The 21,899-nt window shown below is 32.2% G+C and overlaps 1 protein-coding gene across 2 annotated transcripts in view; it reads left to right on the forward strand.

Annotated features, from left to right (window-relative positions):
• The first annotated feature begins 3,421 nt into the window (after positions 1 to 3,421).
• LOC124365200 (zinc finger protein 723-like) overlaps positions 3,422 to 21,899 on the forward strand; it is a 49,418-nt gene continuing 30,940 nt past the window's right edge. For both annotated transcript variants that reach the window (XM_046821161.1, XM_046821166.1), the window contains exons 1-4: positions 3,422 to 3,770; positions 11,633 to 11,786; positions 12,729 to 12,851; positions 14,843 to 14,950. In XM_046821161.1, coding sequence (XP_046677117.1) covers positions 11,646 to 11,786; positions 12,729 to 12,851; positions 14,843 to 14,950 — 372 coding nt within the window. In that variant the 5' untranslated portion in view covers positions 3,422 to 3,770; positions 11,633 to 11,645. The remainder of the gene's footprint in view (positions 3,771 to 11,632; positions 11,787 to 12,728; positions 12,852 to 14,842; positions 14,951 to 21,899) is intronic.

The following is a 21,899-nucleotide window of genomic DNA, read 5'->3' on the forward strand; positions in this document are numbered from 1 at the left end:
AGCGAGGCATGAAGTGTTTGGATTTTATGAAGTTTGTTAAAATTTGTCCACTTTGCTGGTTTGAGCTGCACTCCTTTTGCAATGAGACTGGGGTTTATTGAGGTAATTTTCTGCCCTCGCTCTAGCAAGATTTCGCCTTCACCACTGTTTTCATTGAAATGAAGTTCTCCTTTAACAACACAATTCCCAGTTTTCTTTGTTTTGAAACAACTATTGCACGGCTGTAATTTTAATTGTCACTTGGCAGTCTTTTTCACTACTTACAACACAGCCTTTTTCCAGTTAAATGCTGTTGTTGTCTCCTAGTCATATGCCAGTGGCATGTTCCTTAAAAATCTTGATGTAATCCTGGTGGGTTAGGAAGGTACTGTGTTTTTTAACATCCGTCTCGATTTGCACAAAGATCCTGTCATGGGGAATAAAGGATGACTGATTATCGGAAATATATAACTTTGATTATCTTTAGAGAAGGCGGAGCATCATGCATCAAACGTTTATACAGCATGCCAATAATCATTGTATTCTTATTCTGCCCTCCAAAGCCGTCAGAAACAAGCTTGACAGAGCAGATTCCAGTCAGGTATGTATTTTGTAACCTATGATAGACGACAGAGGCAATTTGATTCGACCCCTTCTTGAATTCGTTCTCTAGCCATACGTATTGAACCACCTTATCTTTAGTTAATTGGTTATGTGAAGTGCCTTGGCACATATTAAAATTATATATGTACATTTGGGATGAATAACAAGCATCTTGATTTGGTATTTTTGAAACAATTTGAATTTTTTCACAATCAAAATGTTAATGTAAGCTGCTCACCTTCACGAGATATTCTCAGTTCATCGAAAAAGTGTCTTAGCTTTATACTTATAGAGAGTAAGGTCTACCTTTAAATTACATTTTTATCTAGATCCCTAGTAATTTTTATCTTCTCTTTAGAGGTAGACATGTGGAGCAGCAGTCTGTAGATGGAGATCCGAATCCAATGTTGTAATCTGTGACAAACACAGACCTGAAAAACTAGCATTTTACATTATTGTGAGGTTCACATGTTTTTCATATTTCTGCCACAGTATCTTAATGCTAAGTTCACTAAAAAGGTATTGCCTATTGACATGCCTTCCCTCACAATAGTGTGACTCAAGCACTAGGAGAGATTTTTACACTTTTTTCTTTTTTTAGTGTATAGTTCAGCTTTCCTGTTACACCGTCCGGGGGGGACCTCTGGAGGAGCGTATCCAGACTCCAAATACTTTTTAGCTAGAAGCTGAATCCTATCTCTAGATATGCAAAATGTTTTATGAATAGATTCTACAACAGGACATTATTAGTGATATATGAGCCATCAGGGCTATGTTCAAGTTTAGGAATGAAATTTTTAGTAGTTACTACCTTCTTTTGAGTGGCATTATCCTGTACTCAAGGGCGCTTACGCTTTACAGTTTCTACTGCGATGTAGTGAAGTATAAAGTTGTTTTATTCGACTGTATCATGTGTTAAATAAAACTTCTGATGGATGCGTCTGTCATTTTGAAAATGAATCTTCGCACACTGGCGATGATGAGCGATGTTCACATTCTGGGGTTGATGGAAAACCAGAACAGTACCTAAAAGAGTACTTAGTACAACATACTTAGTACATTTAAAGAATTATATTATGTACTAAACCGTGTCTATTATATAATATGAATATAGGCTTTACCTTGCTTTTTTAACTTCAGTTCGCTTTCAGTTTTCTATGCTTCTCCTTTTCTTTCTTCCATATCCTGGAGGAACTGGTTGAACAGTTAGTGGGCTCATTATTTTTCACAATATTACTAAATATAATAATAATCAACATAATCACACTAAAAGATGAAGTTACTTTCTCAGACAAGAAAGAAATGAGATTATGCAAGTTATCTGTATCGTAGCCATCTACAAAATTACGTTATTACAAGAAAGTTAAAACTAAAGGTTTGACCAGTATTGGACTAACGAGGCTTGATGCAGTTGCCTTTCATACCAATCGAATTCAAAGCTGTTATGACGGGTTTGAAGTTATTGTTTTTAACGAATATTACAAGTTTTGTTGCAGTTTGATATACCTGTATGGACCAAACGGATTTTGCTGTAGTTCGTAATATTTCTTTATTTCTTTAAAGTTTTTAAGGGCTTTGTAACCACCTAATTGTATTATAGTGTTCCTCTTCAATCACTTAGTAAAGTGGCGCCCATAACTCAATTTTTTTTAATTTTTGAACATAGCGAGGGTTGAAATTGCACTACTCAATTATTATACTTGTATAAAAAGTAACATTAATTGATATTTTCTTTTATATTGTAACTAGTTTTGAAATTTTTACTGCAGAAAATACATCAAATCATTGCAAATATGTGTATTTTTTACAAACAGTAGAGAGGCCGATTCCCTTTAAGCCTTACTCTACTCATCAGCATGGGGCACTGGCCTGTGCGAAGATCTTAGTAAATAGAGTAAGGGGAGAGACGATGCAGTACAAGTTCGATGGTTCTTATATTTACAAGTATATTGCAATTTTATATGTGCTTCTTTTAGATCTGTATTGACCAAGGTTAATCTTTAATTATAGAACAGTTTATAGCAAGATATATCACCCAAAGCTAAAATCTGAAGCAACTTACTTGTTAGTATTTGTTTTGTTTTTAAACAAAGAAACAGTGGTTATAAAATAGGTACACTGCAGAAAAGTATCAATGTTATATAGAGTATACTGTAGTAGTAGTAAAAACCAATATCATAAATTTAATTAATTAAAAAGAGGTCATTACTGGAATATAATTTTCAATTGGTTACTGTTGTAAACAAAACATATGGAATGTAGTGCTATCTACAAATCGCCGTTATTTATAAATCGCCGAACAGAATCACACAGAGCTTTACAGCAGAAAATCTGTTACACTATCCTCATATGGATGCAAGGCCTGCGAGGAGTTAATACTTAAAAGTAAGAGTAAAGATATGTGTTTCTATTGATTCTGTGCTATCGCCTCTAAAGATTAAGAAATTTGCTTTTGTTATCAAAGTTCTGACAGAATTATAACAGTAAACCTTATTAGGAGACAAAATCCTCGTTTAAGGGGAATTCTCTGAAGCTTATCTGCGTAGTTGGTTAGGTAGAGATGATTATTATAAGAAGTAGTAAAGTAATAAACACATCTCAATCATAGTGTTATCTTTTTTGTTTTTATAAAATGGTCTACAAACTGATTTGTACAATTTTATATTGGAATTTGAAAAAGCGGTATTATCTACTATTACTTGTAAATTTGAAATGACTTTAGTTTTACATATTACATGTATATATACTCCAGCTGAAAAGAGGGAATTTTGTATACAATCGCCTTTAGAACAATCTTGTTTATTCCATGTTATGGCTGCTGGAATTACAAAGAAAAATAAAAATGGCGATGGTTAAAGAAAAAAACAGGATGGCGGCTTTGTTTGTTGTTTCTAATTAAAGGAATGAAAGAAACGGGTTATTGTTCTGTATAAGTATGTGTAGTATCATCATAAACTCTATTGTCCAATCAGTAATGTAATTCATTCATGTTCAAAAGCTTCGTTTTTTAGGTTATTTTATGGAATTCCCAATTATTTTCCATATTATGTGTCAGTTCAAATTTTGGGAAATGGTATTCCTCAAGGTCTCAATCCTAACCTAACTTACTAAATGCAGTTACAATTGAACAAAGGAAGTACCGGGAAGTAGTAATTATTTATAACATCTCAAGATTTTTAGTTTTATTGGTAAGTTTTGTAAGTCATTTTTGTGTAAACTTTTGTAAATTAATGTAGATCTTATTGTTTGTTTTTAATATGTTATAATGAAATTAGTAAGTTAGAGGTACAAGTAATTAAAATATTTCTATTTTAATAACTTGATTGACAGTTATTCCTACTCTTTTGATTTTAAGAGTCTTACTTTCACAGGTAAGGTAAGTTTATTTGTATACATTAGACTATGTTACAAAACTAAAATTTTAGGTATATCCTAATCTTTTTGTAATCTAGATCTTTGCCCCTCTCTCCATTCTGACATGTTAGAAAGGGAAGTACTTATTGTTCTTTCAACCCCCAAATTGGTAGACTAACTTAACTATCTCCACTGAATGCATTTTATAAGACAGTTTATTATTCAAAATTGTATTAATAATTTATATACTAGGGTGATACATACCACGATAATATTCTCATTTGTCCACTTCAAGAAATCATTCTCCAAATAGACCTGGGCCTAGTGTACAACTTTTTGTATAATCACCCCTAGAAGTGAATGTAAATTTTTGTTATGGCTCTAAATTATAAGCCTAATTATAATCTAGTTAAGTAGGTAACTTCAGCTACATATTGTTTGGAATTGGTAAGTATTATAAATAAGTAACAACTTAACAGTTTTTCAGTTTGATTTAAGTTCAATTTTATATTATTTAAAAACCTTCGTATTTTCATGTTGAGATATGTTATGGGTAATTGTGAAAGTAACGGCCGGAGCAGCAGAATGCGAGTTTTGCATTATTTACTTATTGGATTCGTCCTACAGAACAAAACAATATAAGGTTTTACGGGATGTAAATGAGAAATAACGAAGTTGTAGGACATGAAAAATGGAACAATTGTTCATACACGGAGCAATATTTCCATGTTTTACATTCGTGTCGGGTGTCACGTGACCTTTTGTGACCATGATTTAACCTCGTGATAATGTCATCGGATGCGGTGCCATCTTTGGAAACGTAAATGAAAAATTAAATCGAAATGAGCAGAATTTTGACCCAAATGAACAATGTTTTTCTGCATTTTGATCTACAAATTAATTACTTGCTATCGGGTTGAGACGAGTGCTTCCGGCCATCAGCTCACTGATGTCAACTTAAGAAAAACATCCCTCAAGATAGTACCTATCAGTAAAATATCAATTTCTAGATATATCAGAAATATAAATTGAAATTTAATGCTAAGGCAATTATGTAAAGTGTAAAAATGTGCAGAAACGCCAAACTCCAACGAAATATAGCGTTGTCTTGGTGGCTTGAAATGCAACAACGTGGTCACCAAAATATGTGTCCATATCTAAGCACGTTCTTTAAAAAAAGGATGGGTAATTCTAAGCAATATATGGGTCAACCTCAATTTTTCTCATATTACAATATAATGTTCCAATAGTCAATTAGAAAAGGAAATGACTAGAATTTCTTGCCGGAAAGCAGTTATAGGGAGCAGGCAATCGCCAGACGGTCATATATTGCTTAGAGTTACCTATTAATGATCAGGGGCACTGACGTGATCTAGGCTTCAAATTTGGAACTACTCGAGTTAATTTTTTACTAAAAGAGCAAGCAGCGCGAAGCGCTGCGCAGCTGGCAGGCATCGTGCGTGATCCTTTTTTTTATTAAAAATTTCTGATAAATTGTTATTACATATTACAATATAATGTAGGTAATGTATGTAAAACAATTTTAAACACATAATTACATGCTGGAAAGCAAAGTAAACCAATATAATCCGCCCAATACAAAATCTCCGTAAAAATCTGGTAAAGGAATCTGTGTCATTCCTTTGGCCTGAATCAATTCAGTATAGACGAAGATCACGCACGATGCTTGCCCGCTGCGCAGCGCTTCGCGCTGCTTGCTCTTAAAAAAAAAAAATTAACTCGAGTAGTTCCAAATTTGAAGCCCAGATCACGTCAGTGCCCCTGATCACTAATAGGTAATTCTCGCGGTTGCCTGCTCCCTATAACTGCTTTCCAGCAAGAAATTCTAGTCATTTCCTTTTCTAATTGACTATTGGAACATTATATTGTAATATGAGTTGCCTGCTCCCTATAACTGCTTTCCGGCAAGAAATTCTAGTCATTTCCTTTTCTAATTGACTATTGGAACATTATATTGTAATATGAGAAAAATCGAGGTTGACCCATATATTGCTTAGAAGTACCAAAGGATGTGCCCAGGCCAATTTTTCAAAATTACAACATTTAAAACTGCTAGGTACTTTTACAAATTTTTCTGTCGCAACGAAACATTAAAGTTTCCCGGTTTAAAAACAATACGTGACCACACGACGAACAAATACACTCATTATTAAAAATTCCATGCTCTATTAAAAAGGAAATTATCTCGTTTCGGTCGAAACGTAAGCTTTTAACATGCCCGATAAAACACTCAGACACACCAATTTACTACGATTGGTCGAACTAGTGAGTGGATGGTTGATCTATGATTGGCACGTACTCACTCGATCCAACCTACAGTACACAATATCTTGTGAAGCACTGACTTCTGCCCTAGAGCGCTCAGATAACAGATACACTATCAGTCCCAGCCGCAGATAATAGATACAGGACACAAACAGAACATTAACCCATTGCGGATCACTGACGAGCTGGGCTCGTCACGCAGCGGCCGGGCCTAACGATGGTGAGCTCAGGTCACAAAAGCGGTCTGCTTTTAAGTTTCCCTCCAAATAATGTCTGATAGATCGGGCGATCGTCTTCACTTGTCAACTAAGAGTGTTTAACAACGGTTTACGTTTAGAGTTTTCTAAAGTTAGATAAATATCCTACAGATCGCAGTTGTATATTGAAGTTGAAAAATCATTCATACGAGTTTACTCTCTGCTTTTTAGCGCTTCTGATTGGTTGTTTTCCTCAGCTGTTATTATAATACTTTTGAGGTTAGTGACAGAACTAAACGACGCAGACGTACATGTTGGCGGGTTTAGTCTAGACAATGGCCCGGATGTTGTAATCGCTTCGCACGAGCCGCTTCATTTAGACTATGATTCAGACATCATCCCTGCCACCCCGGAACCTTGCTCGCGTATTATCGTTCCTACATCACGGATACCCCAGCAGGCCCATGTTCCATCTGAACGAATACCTTCACAGCTGAATTTTCTAGTATACGATAGTGAGCGATACTGTGGCGCACCATTGCTGTTCGTGCGGCCGCTGACCGTAAATTAATTCGTGCCCGCGCGCCAAAACAATACGATCCTCAATGGGTTAAAACATTAATTTTAACTGTTTATGAATATAACTCCTAAAACCATGTTATTTGTCATTAGCACCCCTTAAAACCATATATATTTTTGGTTCAGGAGGATGAGCAGAACACGCCTTTAACCTCATAATTGCCATTTTTTTAACGGAGAAAAGCATTTTCATTATAAATGTCGGTTACAAGTGCCCGAACCTCTCTACAGAACCATTCAAGCATTTAATTGTTGTATCAAGAAGGCTAATTACTTTTTGGAAATTTCAGGGTCGCGTGTAATTTACCTGCCACGTGTTTTAAATAACTAACTATACTCTCATAATTAGTTATAAATCTTTTTTGCGTTTGCCTAATTTTTTTCTTTTATTCCAAAGGCAGCCTGGACAGTGTTAATCTTAAAGACATTATATTGATTTGTTTATAAATTAATACTTCAACTGTAAACTAAGATAAAATGATGAAAAATATTATTATAGTGTTTAGAGTAAATATAAAATAGTTAAGAAAGTATAAGGGTATCATTAATGAAGGGTTACAAGTCCGGCAGTTGAAAAGGCTGACAATAATAACTCAGGCTATCAGAACAGGGTATGGCACCACTATCGATACTGCACCGTGCAGATTACAAATGTCGAAAAACATCCTTTGGTAGTACCTATCAGTAAAGTATCCAAACTCTATAGTTTGAATTTTACTTTTGGAAAAGCAAGGTTTCTGTAGTGGATAGTCCACATACAATTAACTACACTGCAATCACATTACTTCTATTTTTAAAGGGTAAATTCTTACTTAGAATTTTGATTTTTTACTAATAGCTACTATCTCAAAGGATATTTTTCGTTCATTTTTCAGAAACATTATAGATTACTGTTCACTTGTTCAACCAAGAGCTAGGCGATAAAAGTTGAGATAACAAATGTACCTTATTTTACATTATAAAATAGACAAGGATAAAAAATGAGTCAAAAAATAAGTTTTAAATATGTAGAAAATGTTTTGAGTAGGTATAAAATTGTTAGAAAAATCATGGGACAATGCATAAGATCCAAATTATAACAATAATGAAACATTGATGGGATTTGCAAAGAACATGGACCTGACAGGCTATTCTCTAATTCTATTTCCATTTGGTGATTCTCTTTATAAAGTGAATACAAATATTCTATCCTTTTTTTCTTTTATATTTCATTCTTTACTTTGGAAAATTTCACTCACATCCCCAAATAATTCTTTTCAAAATATTAAGCCAAAGTAGGATTTGTAATTTTGTTTTAACTGCTGTGTTAATGTTTTTTATAATTTAAATTATTTTTTACATAAATTTTTAAAAATTAGCAATTTGGAAGGGAATTTTAATAATACCTAAACCATGAGGAGATAAAATGCTAACTTTGCATTTTTGCCACATCATTAACCTAATTTTTTTCTTTTATAACCCGGGCGGACAATATATTGTCCACCGAGTTACTCGCCAAACATACGGGCGGACAATTTAGTGTCCGCCGATTTCATGTTTTGAAATAAAGTATATTGGTTCAAGAAATATATTATTTAATTGTGTTTATAGTTTTTTGTAGTTTATTGGTGATTTAGTAATCAATATAAATCATCTATTTAAAAGTCTTTGACTTTTTTTAATTCTAAATACTGAGTCGTCCACAGCTGATCAATGCGTCTTGGCAGTCGGCAGGCAATGCTGTTTTACTGTGCTTCAAACAACTGTACCAGATTTTAAAAAAAATTGTAAATATATAAAATAGTGTTTGTAAAAATGTGTAAATAGATTTTGTGACTTAGTGGTAGTGAAAAAAACTTCATTGGTTCAATGATTGGAACTCCTTTTGATGCTATTGGTGAGTGATTTGTATTTGTTTTTATTTTTCAAAAAATTGGCACATAACAATTTTATTTTATTTTATTATAAAATTATTATTTGTTCCCCTAAGGGTATGAAATTTTGATATGTTATAGCTAATTAAATGCAAAACTGAAATATTTGGCTCTCTATAGTAAAGTTTTTATAATTTCTTGTAGTTTTAAGGCTTAAAAGTTATTTTTTAACATTTTTAAAAGTTTATAAACATAAAAAACATATAATAGCTAATTATTAAATTGCTTTAATAAACTTTAAAATTCTTTATTTAGTTACAAAATTTAATTCTGCAAATTTTGGTACCAGAAACATTACAATAGCCTGAATAGAAATCAGAAAAATAATTTGTTATAAAAAAACATACAAAAACAAAGCAGTGAGCATGCAGCAGTTTTATGAGACTTTCATAAAATTGGCACAGCAGTTTTAAGAGGACATTGTTTTATCTCCCAGGTTAAAAGGGTTAATAATCAACATTTTTTTAATCCTAGAACAAATGCCAAGTAAAATTAAACTGTATTTAAAGATGATAATAATAATAGAAATAAACAGAAAGAAATAAGTATAATATGCTGCTTTTGGACTGTGTCTTTTTATTCACAACTTGTCATTTGTTTTAAAAGATAACTCTTGATCATTTTTAAGATATATATATATATATATATATATATATATATATATATATATATATAAAATCTGTATAAGCCTACCAACTCAACTCATAATCAATGTAGATTCCTAAAAATATAGTCTGGCAACCATATCCTTTTCAATATTATTGTCGTCTATAGTTCTTAAAGTAAATAACTTCTTTTAAGTTTTGTTTTTATTTATTAAAATCCATTTGTTCTGAACCAAGTAGCAGTAGATAGTAAATTGAGTTAATTTACATTATCAGCAGTATGTAAGGAAGTAGTATCGTTAGCATATAATAAGGATTTTGATTTAATAAGTTTGGCAAATCATTAAATGCTAATTAAAAATTAGAGTCGTCCCAACACTGGTCCTTGAGATACTCACCATCCAACAAAAACATTTTTGAATATTTCACCATTAACCAAAATCAACTGTGAATTATTCTTAAGATTAGACTTAAAATACCTTAGAAATGTACCAGATATACCTTAACATTTCACCATCCATAAAACGTCATCATGAATCACACTATGTTGCTCAAATCACACCAAGGGTCTATTTTCAAATTTTCAAATGTGTAAAGAATTTCTCTTTCATGTCTGTCCACAGCACCAATCTTGGATCTTACTCTTTCTAAATCCTAATTGAGAAAAATGTGGGTAATTATTATTTAAAAAAAAATTAACCTAATAATTTATTATCAATTGAAAAAACCTAGACTAAGATTGGGATTAATGATTGGCCGATAACTCTTGATACTTGTTTAGTAAGATACTTTCTATTTAACACTGGTTAAAACTAAATGATAGAGGTTCAGAAACAGTGTGTGTTATATATTTTAGTAAATTATTTAAAATGCTGTTTATATCTTTACTATGTTTATTGTTAAGTCTTTTTATTGTATTTATAAGTTCATCTCCTAAAATGATTTTCATTCAAAATGTGTATCAATATTAACCTTATCAACTAATTTATTAATACTTATATCTGGCTTATTTAATTGCTTTGTTGTGTTTTAATTTCCTACTGTTTGGAGCTATTTCTACATTTAACCCTCTGAGGAGTATGGATGTCATGTGACATCTTCTTTTGATAGGCTAAAATGAGTAATGGATGAAATCCAAAAAATTACTAAAAGGAGTAAAAAATTGTAATCTTTAAAATCTCTTAAAAAATGTTTATTTACATTAGAAAGCTTAATAAATGGAGACGGGTCACCATTAAAAGGGTTAGTATACCTTATTAAGGCCACCTTGCAGCAAAAAACGTGACATTGTGTTTTCTTACACAAATCCAAGCAAAAAGTGCAAGCAGATGGGTAAAACTAACAAAAAATATAATTTTCTTATGATTTGGTTGACTGAGTTATTGTTCTTAAGCGAATGAAACAGGCTAGAATACAGTCTCATTTTTTAGAAAACACTATCAGACTCATTAGAAAGCTCTGCCATGTTTACAAAATTCAAACTACACCAGCGTAATAACAAAACGTAAAGGACGTCAACCAGTACCGTGTTTGTTTACTCGAACCATGGATTATACTGCAGAAACAACATGTATCGGAGACATCCAAAAATAAACTAAAATGTTTTAAAAAACAAGACACTGATCGATCGTTTTACCAAAATATAACATTACTGGCAATTAAATTACATAACTGGTTAAAAAAAGTCTAAAAGTATAGTATTATAACTTTATTCACGTTGTTTTTGTGGGGTTAATACATATTTATATGTAAAGTACATGTTTTTTGTTTAATTTTAATACATAAAATTTATTATTTGAGCCCATAATAGTGTTTAAAAAAGATTTAATAACGTGGGTCATCATCATCATAATACTGTCTTGTGATGGTTGTTTTGGTACTGCATCGGCCATCACGAGATGGTACCATGATAAGTGATTAATGGGTTAAATTTTTTATAAGTGCCTTAATATTGAGTTAGTGGAAATTATGAATAAAATTATATAATAGTGTGGGCTTTCATAATAATAATAATTAGTTGTTTCAAAAAGTACTTGTTTTATATAAAAACAGTAATTACTTAAAAAACACCTCTTATTATTCTTTGCTGCACTCTAGTAGTAATTATGCTGTCTAGGAACCAACACACAATGAACGGAGACAGTTCTAAAATGTGCCGGCTGTGCCTTGTTGAAGCAGAAGTCATGTGTCCTATCTTCAACTCCTATTCCAAGAGTAATCCTCAAAGCGTGGCACTACCACAGCGAATTATGAGTTTTGCTCAAATAAAGGTAAGTTGGCCAATCCCCAAAGTTGGTCTTGATTTTGATCATTGTGCTTGTAATAAAACCTTTAACAGAGAAATGGACACTAACATGTCTTAACTCCATTTTTCTAAAACTACAGTCTGAAAAACATCAAATTTCAATCTCTCAAAAGCTATTATGTATTTTTCTCTCTTAATATTATACTGAAGGTAGATTGCAAGTGCTAGAAGTAGATGTTATTTGATTCAAGTATACTTCTCAAACATGCATTGGCCTATGTATATATTTTCTTCATCAGGACAACAAAGCAAACTCAAATATGGCACCAGAAATACCTTAGATTGGAAATAATTAAAATAGTCATATGTATGCAGTTTTTGTCTGAAGCCTAAGTGTGTATTTCCCTGATCGGGGCAATAAGGCAAAATCAGCTATGCCAAATACATTATTCTAGAAGTAGATTCTTTTTGATTTAGTAGAGCTTTGTTTATCTTCTTCCATTAGCCAGCCATCAATATCTCAGGAGTATTTGGTATGCCTTTTGAAAATTATATGACCATGGCATCCCTGTTATTCAGCAGGAAATTGTGTGAGCGAATCTGTGGCTAAGTCCTAGTAATTGAAAAATAAAGGCAAGAACAGTATGATAAAAAGTTAAGAACAAATGGTAGCTAGCTTGCATATCAGCTTGTAATTCTTCAAATGAAATACAATTATATCAATGCAAATTCTTCCATTTATCAATAACTTTAAAATTGCCTCTTAAGTTTCTGCTATGTATATACAGCTACCTTAAATGACAGTCTTCTAGGTTAATTTAAAATGTATTACTTGAGTTGAATTGGTCTTTTCCAAATTCTAAGTTTTTGTAATTAAATCCAATTAGTAGTTAAATTTAAAAAAAGTGTAAAAGCCTATGTCTAATTTTGTCATGTGTCTGTGTTAAAAGTTAACATGTTATAATAGGTTGCTGAAAATGATGGGCTGCCATCGTCCATTTGCTACCAGTGCTTGGCACAAGTAGATAAATCGTACCAGTTTAAGCTCCAGTGTGAGCAGTCAGATGCTACTCTCAGACAGAACTTACAGGTATGTTTGGGTTATCCATTGTAAAATTAGGTATATACAATTTAGAGTTTGTTTGCTTGTAACTAATGAAAAACTGTTTTCTGTTAACCCTTCAAAATTATACAATTTTGCCACCATCTTTAAATTTTCTCACAGAACACCTTGTATTTTTTTGCAATTTTTTATATACATATATATGTACCTATTACAAGTTTTTATTCTTGATAGTTTTCTTCTAGACTTACTCGTTTAGGAGGTACAAACTACTAAAGTTTTTTGAATGAATTCTTTTAAGAAGCGTTGTGTGAATAATTTTAAATGTGATAATAAAACTAATGATGTTACTGTTAAGTGGACTATTAGAATCATATCCAGATCAGTCTACTCAGAATGACAGCAGTTTAAATGTACATCTTGTTGAAAACAGCTTTTTTGTCATGCAATTCTTTTAATTAGTTACAGTAGTAAACCCTGACAATCAACATTGGATATAAGAAACAGTATACGCCTCTTTCCCCTCAGACTGAACCATTAGTGGCTGGATTTGCGGAATTGTGTTCCAATTTATTGAGACCTTTTATTTGATCTTCTTCTCAACCTGTGTCTCTCATTTAAGATTTTCTTCTGACATAGTATGAGCTGTCCTCTATTATGGTGAAAAATAAGATAGGCCTATTTACATAAAAAATAAAGTATTTGTATTGTGTACAGTATTAATGTGTAAAGTTTTACTGCTTTATATGCAAAGAAAGGATAACAAAACAGCAGTGTTTCTGTTGTGCTCAAAAAATATAAAGCTAACCCCAAACAACCTGACTTCATTGTTGGTTATGGTGGTTACAGTATGATTTTGTATTGAATCTTGGCATGGTACTAGTAGTCAACTGAATACTAATGTTGTTCATATTTTTCATAGGCTTCAAATTACTCACACAACTATTATTAAACATGCCAAACCTTTAATTTAAAACAATGTAAGTAGGCTGTGGCTCCTAAATGTGTAAGTTGAAAATAAAAGTGACAAAAATAAAAACATATTAAAATGTTGTTTTAAATCTACAATAAAACATAGTGTTTCATTAATAAAATTTAATTTGGCCATTATATTGGAAAATGGAGACCAAATGTTATAATTCGGAATTATATTTTAAATTGTAACTAAAAAGTAAGTGAGTCCCACGTTTAAACTTTCCTGTAAATTCTGTCATTGTTGAGAACAAAACACTTAATAGTCTATGATTATAAACTCAAAATGGACAACCTGTATATTACAAAAATAATAAATACTAAAATTATGAAGTAATTTTTCATATCTCTGGAGTTGTGTTTTTATTTGAATTGAAGAAATTGTGTTGGTAATCATCAATGTAGATTTTATCATCACTTGTTTTTCCCCAGCCAGTTGAATGTCTTTTCAACACACTGGTGTCATACGCGCCAGTAACAATAGTGAACTGCCACCGTGCTGCTGTTCTGCGCATGAAAAAGTCAACATTTCCTCCCATGCTACACAGAAAACACAACAGTTATTTCAACTTCAACTTTATATTTAAATCGGTTTAGTTCCTTGACTAGTTTTTAAGTAACCCTGTTCCAAATCCTGGCTTTCTTTTTCAGAAACCCTTGCATATTCCGAAATAAATAAAAAAATATACTATGATAATAATAACCTACCATTAAAAAGTACTTATTTTTTTTAATTCTACAGTATATTTCTACTTCAATGAAAAATATTTTGAATAATGTATTTTTCTTTCTCTGTGTGTATTGGGTTATTGATAAATTGAAGGAGAATGCAGGCCTTCAATCATTAGGATTTTGCTTTCTTGTGGCATTTTAACTTACTAATATTTATATCAGTCCTATTATTAGTCAACAATAACTCATCAATAGTTTACTACTCATTTTGACTCAAAATTCAGTTGCAAATATTTTGATTTGGATGATAAGAGATGTGATTTTAGATTTATAGATATCTATAGAATATTATGAACATTTGTAATTGTCCTCAGGAACAGTTTGAGGAGTGTGATGGAGAGCCGGGTGATTGGGAAATGATGAAGTTTACTCCAGAAGTTATCATTAATGAAGGCGAGGATAACAGCGATGAAATGAATGAGGTAAATTATATTCTTTCGCCTGTTTGTCATTTCAAATTTTCATTAACTATTCTGAATCCAGTGGAAGGTTATTTACTTGTTTGAATCATGAAGTCACCAGCAGGATGCAGTAGAAACTCAATCAATTACTATCAGTCCAGACAATGGTAAACTGTTTCTTTATTTCTAAAAAGTTATCAGTTGAACCTTAACATTTTTTTAAATTTTCATTGAGTTACTTCAAAATTTCATGTTAAAGACAGAAAGTAAGCATATGAAGTTTTTTTTAATAAAGTACACTTAATAAAGGTAGAAATGAAGTTTAAAAGATTTAACCTTTAAATTTGTATTCGTCATATACAAATAATCACAAACAAAAATCAAGCTTCATGCTTTTATGTCAAATTATAAGTCCAAAAATTGTAACATATATTTGCTAAAGTTTACACATCACCAATATTATTATGTATGATGATATCTGTATTACTATATTGAAGACATGCCATAACATGGAACATATATATTGTTATATATATACCTGTCATTGATCAAGAGATACATATTGATCAACAAAAGACAATTATTTCAGGGATTGAGTGGCTTCGATGTTTAAAAAATGAAATACTCTCTACAAAATAAAAAAAAACTAATTTAGCACCTAGTTTGTAGAAGGTTTGTTATAACTAATATTTAGATTCAATATTAAGAAATAATCCGTTTATGTGATTTGGGATGTTTTATAATGCTATAAAAGCCACGCTTTGTTACTATTAACATTTTTTTGTAACTCCTGTAACCTGTATAACTTGTTGGTGGAAGTTCTTGTCTGTTGTGCTGTCCATATTCATTATTAATATATTAACTGCTAAGCCTGTGAGTATCAACAACATTCCAGTGCTAATTTGTTGTTTTTATTTATTTATTTTTTAATCATTAGATATATAAGTGTTACAAGCATACAAAATTGTTTGACTGGTTTTTGTTAAGTCGTGTCATTAAATTGCAGGATGGATAGGTCCTGCCATCATGGGCAAATCCCTTTGAACATGAAAATGACATTTATTACAAGTAGTATTTTATTATTTATGGGAGTACACTTACCCTTATGAACTTTGATTGCTGTGTATACAGGAAGTTCAGTTGTCATTTTCCTAAGAATGCTATTAGATGTACAGTGTACTATTAAATTGTGTTTGCCAGTCTACAGCAATGTTAAAAAATTATGCTGGTCACGTAGTCCTTGAGTGGAATCTTTATCTTGTACCTAAATTTCCTACAAACTGAATTCAATAGGGTATCCAAATAATGTTCTTTTGTCTGTTCTGTATTTTAATGGATCAAAATGGTGGTCAAAGTTTATAATTTATTGTTGTGTTTTATAGAATCTATCAAAATACCCCAATATAAAATATGTTCGCTACGTCAACCGTTGACATTGATCTATGAGAAAAATAAAATATTTATGTACATTGCAAGGTATTCTATAGACCGGCGTCACCTATAATTAACAAAAATTGAAGTATAATTCATGAGTGAAAATTATATTTTTCTTTACAGATTTATGTATATTTAAATTTTGTAGACCCTAGTCAATGAAAAAATCTTTAAAGTATATAGAATCCTATCTTGGAATAAGAGGAGGCCAGCTCTGTACCACCCTCTCTAGTCAAAGCATCGGTAACTTGCCCTTATCAGGTAACAGGTCTAACATCAGTTAATAACGTTTTAACACTTATTGAGGCCCAACGGTCATACTTTGTAGTATATTAAACTGATCAACTATCTTTGCACTCCAATATATCTGGAAATTTGTGGTTAGTGATGTGCCGGGCCTGGATAGGGTTGCCCAGATTTTAGTGACACATTAGTTTTGCTTTACTCAGTGTATGTTCAACTTGTATCGAATGGACAGTACACATGGGGTTGGATACCGCTAAGGTCATAGTAATGAATACTTGAAATTCAAAGTTTACGTATATGTTTAATATTGGCAAATAAACATAAAAGCACCACTTCTAGCTGGTAGAATAAAATAAAGTATTGCCATGTTGCTGCCAAATAGAGTGTAAATATAATTAAAATATGATACCATGGGATGGGCCTAAATATTCCAATGTTCTATGGATTGTACCTTTGAAATTAATAATTATTAAAACTTTAAAAATAACTTCCCTTATGATGAACTTGTATCACAAACGCGGGCGTCAATATTCTTGGCTCGACAATGCAGCTGTAGTCGGAAAGGGGAAGATTAGTAGACTGGAATTGTAAAACATGAAGTAATTGTGCTTGAACTCAAGAAGTGAGCACTAAGAGCGAACTGCAACTCGTCTAAAACGAACGATGGTATGAGCCATTTATTGAGACAACTTATAATCACGACAACATGGTCTCGTCAGAAGGACATCGTCACAAATATTATCCAAGTTAATCTGACAAACACATTCAGGGTAAGTTACTATACAAGTTATAATTTTACTTTATATTACATTCAAATTAGATGTCTCGCATGAAATGGCTAACTTATGATACGAAAATATAAATTTTTACTTACGGACAAGGCGCACGAGGCGTAGCTTCAGTAGCAAGGTTCGGCAGCTACAAAGTTCCCGAGAGAAATAATTAATACGCGTGCCAATTAGGTTATCAATCCACCAAGAATTTACTTCCAAGAACATTGGATGTAACTTATACTTACCAGTAACAAGTAACTGTTTTGGGAAAATATGTACTATATGAAGTGCATATAACGGTATAAACTAGAAGGTATAAACCAGTCAGAAATGAACCATCCTGGGGGTTTCCGCTATGTTGTTGGACCGGAAGAGTGGAACAATGTTATGGACAGATGTTATGTTCCTGTCCAATAAATAGTTGCATGGCAAATTAGATTCTAGAATCCAAAAACTTTGTTGGAGATTCTATCGATTCCAGATTTGGCTTTGACACATCACTAATACACATAAACACTACTTACATAGCAAGCATTTGATGAATATATTGCTTTCATAAAACTTAAAAATCATTGTTTTTTGCAAGTGATAATAATTTACTTGATTTAGAATATTCAACTAAATAAAAAACAAATCACAATAAACTTTTCTATTTTTACTGAAAATTAACCCTTTTAGTGCTACAGCGTCTACGTCTTAGACGCAGCGTATTTTTAGATATATTGGTTCAGTTTATGCAATTTATTGGCTGCAAACGATGACAGTTCATCCAAAAGCCATAGAGTAATGATATTTGTATATGTGATTGCCGATGACCAGCTGTTTATACGTCTTTGACGTGAAATAAAAAGAAGGTCAGTTCGGATGTTTACGTTGCGAGCGAACTGACGCTGTGCTTTGTTTACTCTGTTTTATCTTATTTTATCCATTAAATTGTGTTATAATTGTGAAATACTACTTCATTAGTATTCCAAATCATTGCATTACTTCATTTTTCATTTGTGTTTTCCGTGTGTATTATATTTTACTAAGTTACAAACTATGTCTAATAAGAACATTGCAGGTGATGATGAGTTATTACGGAATGTTGTTGAAGATGTTTTGGACAATGAAAGCAGCAGAATTATCAGTGATTCTTCATTTATAAGTGAACCATTTGGTTTTTATGAGCAGAATGATGTGGAAAGTGACGAAATCCCAACATCTGATGAAGATATTCACAAATCGTCTTCAAGTAAAATTGACGATTCTGATGAAGACAAAGACTATGAACCATCCCAATCATCGGATTCAGAATTTTTAAGTGATCGTATTGTATCATCAACCCCCCAAAAACTTAAAATACGGAAATCTGCTAAGTCCTTGCCTTTAAAAAAAAGAAATGTAACCCCATCAGATAAAATAGGCTTAGGCCTAACTGATCAAGGTTCAAGTAGTAGCGTACTTGAAACAAATGATAGTTATACACTTGATAATAATGTAAACAATGCTCCTTCTGAAGATAATAGACCTCCTGTGTTTATAAATAATCCACCTAATAATGCTCCTTCTGAAGATAATAGACCTCCTGTGTTTATAAATAATCCACCTAATGTAGGCCTAAACAATTATTCTGACCAAGGAAGTGACACTGAAGATGTTTGGGTAGAAGTTGGACCTGATGATGATTTCCCCCTTGGTCCAGTTAGGTTTCAAGAACTGCCAGGTCCAAAGCATATGCCACCATCTAATTCACCCCCAATCTCGTATTTTAATCTTTTTTTTTACACAGACACTCTTGCTCACTTTTGTAAGGGAAACCAACAGGTATGCTACTCAACTTTTACACAGTACTGAATATAAAGACAATTCCAGAGTAAAAAAATTGCTCCCTGTGACACTACAAGAAATGAAAGCTTTTATTGCATGCATTATCAATATGGGCATTGTAAGGAAGCCGACAATATTTTCTTACTGGTCCACTTTGCCGCCTACATCAACACCTTGGTTCAGACAGATGTTTCCACGTGACAGATTTCAACTGATTTTACGGTTTTTCCACATTGTTAATAATGATGTATTGGCCCAAAACCCAAACGATCCATGTGGAAAATTTCAGCTCCTTGTTGATCACGCAAACATTCTCTTTAGGCATTACTATACTCCTCATGAGCAGGTATCATTGATGAGTGTCTCATTGGGACAAAATCCCATACTGTATTACAGCAGTATGTGCCAAAAAAGCAACACCACCGTTGGGGTGTAAAAGTTTGGATGTTGTGCGACTCTGTTGTCAATTATGTTTTAGCATTTTATGTATTAGTGCAGTCATTGAAGCATTATTGCTCCGAATTTTTTTACTGTGAACCGAATTGCATAAAATTTTGGAATTAGATTCATCTTACCCTTAACTTTAAAAGTGAAAATGATTTGAACTCCGCAACCACCCTGGGGGTGGTTGCCACCCCTTCTCGGGGGTGAATTTATTTTTTTTTTTCAAATAACCTCGGATATCGATAGAAGGCCTAATTTTAAGCAAAAAATCATCTATAACGTTTTTTGAAAAATCCAATACTTTTCAAGTTATTGGCAATTGAAAATTCGCAATTTTTTGTACGTTTTTCATCGGTTTTTTGCAAATATCTCCAAAAATATACGTTTTATCGAAAATTGTATAAAGAACACAATTGTAGCAGGTACAACAATGAACCATTTGGCTTTTTATAAAGTACTCTAAGTGCAATATTAAGCTAGATATTAAAAATCAAAGCCGTTTTTTATTTTCTCTGAAATTTAATCGATGTGGTCAATGCCATCTAGCGGCGAGCAGATGCATTTTAGGCATTCTAATAAAAAAGAGTTTTATAGTGCTTGAAATAAGCTTTAAAATGAGCACTATTAAAAGTCTTTTGCACGTAAAATAAGTGAGCTGTATTGCAAATAAGAGGAGCATCTAATGTTTTTTCTTTTAAATCAATGGGTTTCATAAGTGCCATTTCCACCAAAATTAAAATTAATTGTATTCCGCCTAGAATCTACTTTATTATGAAGATTTTTATAGATTTTATCAGTTTGGCTGCTTCAGGACACATATTTTTCAAAAAAGTCACGATTAAAAAAAGATTCAAATTTTTTTAAAAACACCTTTTTTCATAATATCTAAAAAATGACGACATATACGTATAAAAGTGTAGGGATGAAAAATGTAGGTATATTTCTGACAAACAATTTGGATTTTTAGATTTTTCTGTCAAACAAAAATTGACGGAAATATGATTGTTTAAAGAGCGCGTAGCAGCGCAATCACAGTCTCTCTTAAGCCCTTTAACCCTTCACCGTTTGAGAAAAAGGTTTTTTACTATATATTGCAATGAAGGATGTTGTAGCTCTTTTAATTACCTTTAAAATGGTTTTTTTTAATTGTGATAGCATGAAAATTGAAGGAGTTATGGTCAAAAAACTTATCATATTTTTTTCTGCTTAGTAACTGAAAATTTCGGACTGTGAATATTTGGAGCAATGTGAAAGTACGCAGTATAATAGAGATCCAAAACTATTGTAATGTGTATATACAGGGTGTATATTATGTCTGGAAACACCCAAATATATCCTTTAATAATTTAAATATAAATTTGAAACCTCTTACAATCGTGATAGAGATTGGGCATCTACTTTTTGGAACAATGTTTTGTTATGTCACACCAACGGGGGACGTCCTGCCGAGGGTATCGTGAATATTCTTAATGGAAGCCTATACCTTGTGATACATAATTTTAAAGGTAATAGCTTACTGAATTGAATGCCACAAACCGCATCTCAAAGGAATTATTCTATCAGAAAATAGAGCATTTTTAGTATTGAAAATTTACTGATGTTCTACAATGTAATTTTAACATGGTTCTTGCCACAAAATGTGTTACACTAATTTTTTAGCATTTTTTAAATGTTCAATTAAAATAAAATAAACAATTTATTTTTAAGCTGGTTTCATTAGTACAAATTTACCAGTTTTTATTACAATGAATAAAACTTATGAGTCACTTTCTCTGATTACTTATGAATCTGTACTTGGTGTTTTCCAGTCAGCAGGAAGGTTTAAAGAGACAAAGGTCACTAGCCTATGAGAAACATTATTGTGTTATTAATCATCTGGTCTACAGGTTTCAGTTTGTTGAGCATGGAGCTTTCACTAGACAAGTCTAAAGCTTGGGAATTACAAATGGACAAAGGTCATATCATTCCTGTCGAGTTAATCAGTGTCTCTGAAGCATTGCTGTCAACAAGTTATCTAATTACAGTAGTTCAGTTTTTATTTGGCATTTTAATGGAATTGTCTGAAAGAGAACGAATTACTCTGTTGATGATGCGAGGATATGGCGATCGTCAAAGATCTTATCGGGAAGTTTGTAATTTGTTTAATGACACTTTCCCAGAAAGGAATCCCATAAGTGTTTCAACAATATCAAAAACTATTGAGCGTTTTGAAATGACAGGGAGTGTACGTAATCGGCCAAAGTCGGGTAGGATACAATCTGCAA

This window comes from Homalodisca vitripennis, chromosome 1 (genome assembly GCF_021130785.1).
Source record: "Homalodisca vitripennis isolate AUS2020 chromosome 1, UT_GWSS_2.1, whole genome shotgun sequence".
Lineage (NCBI taxonomy): Eukaryota > Metazoa > Arthropoda > Insecta > Hemiptera > Cicadellidae > Homalodisca > Homalodisca vitripennis.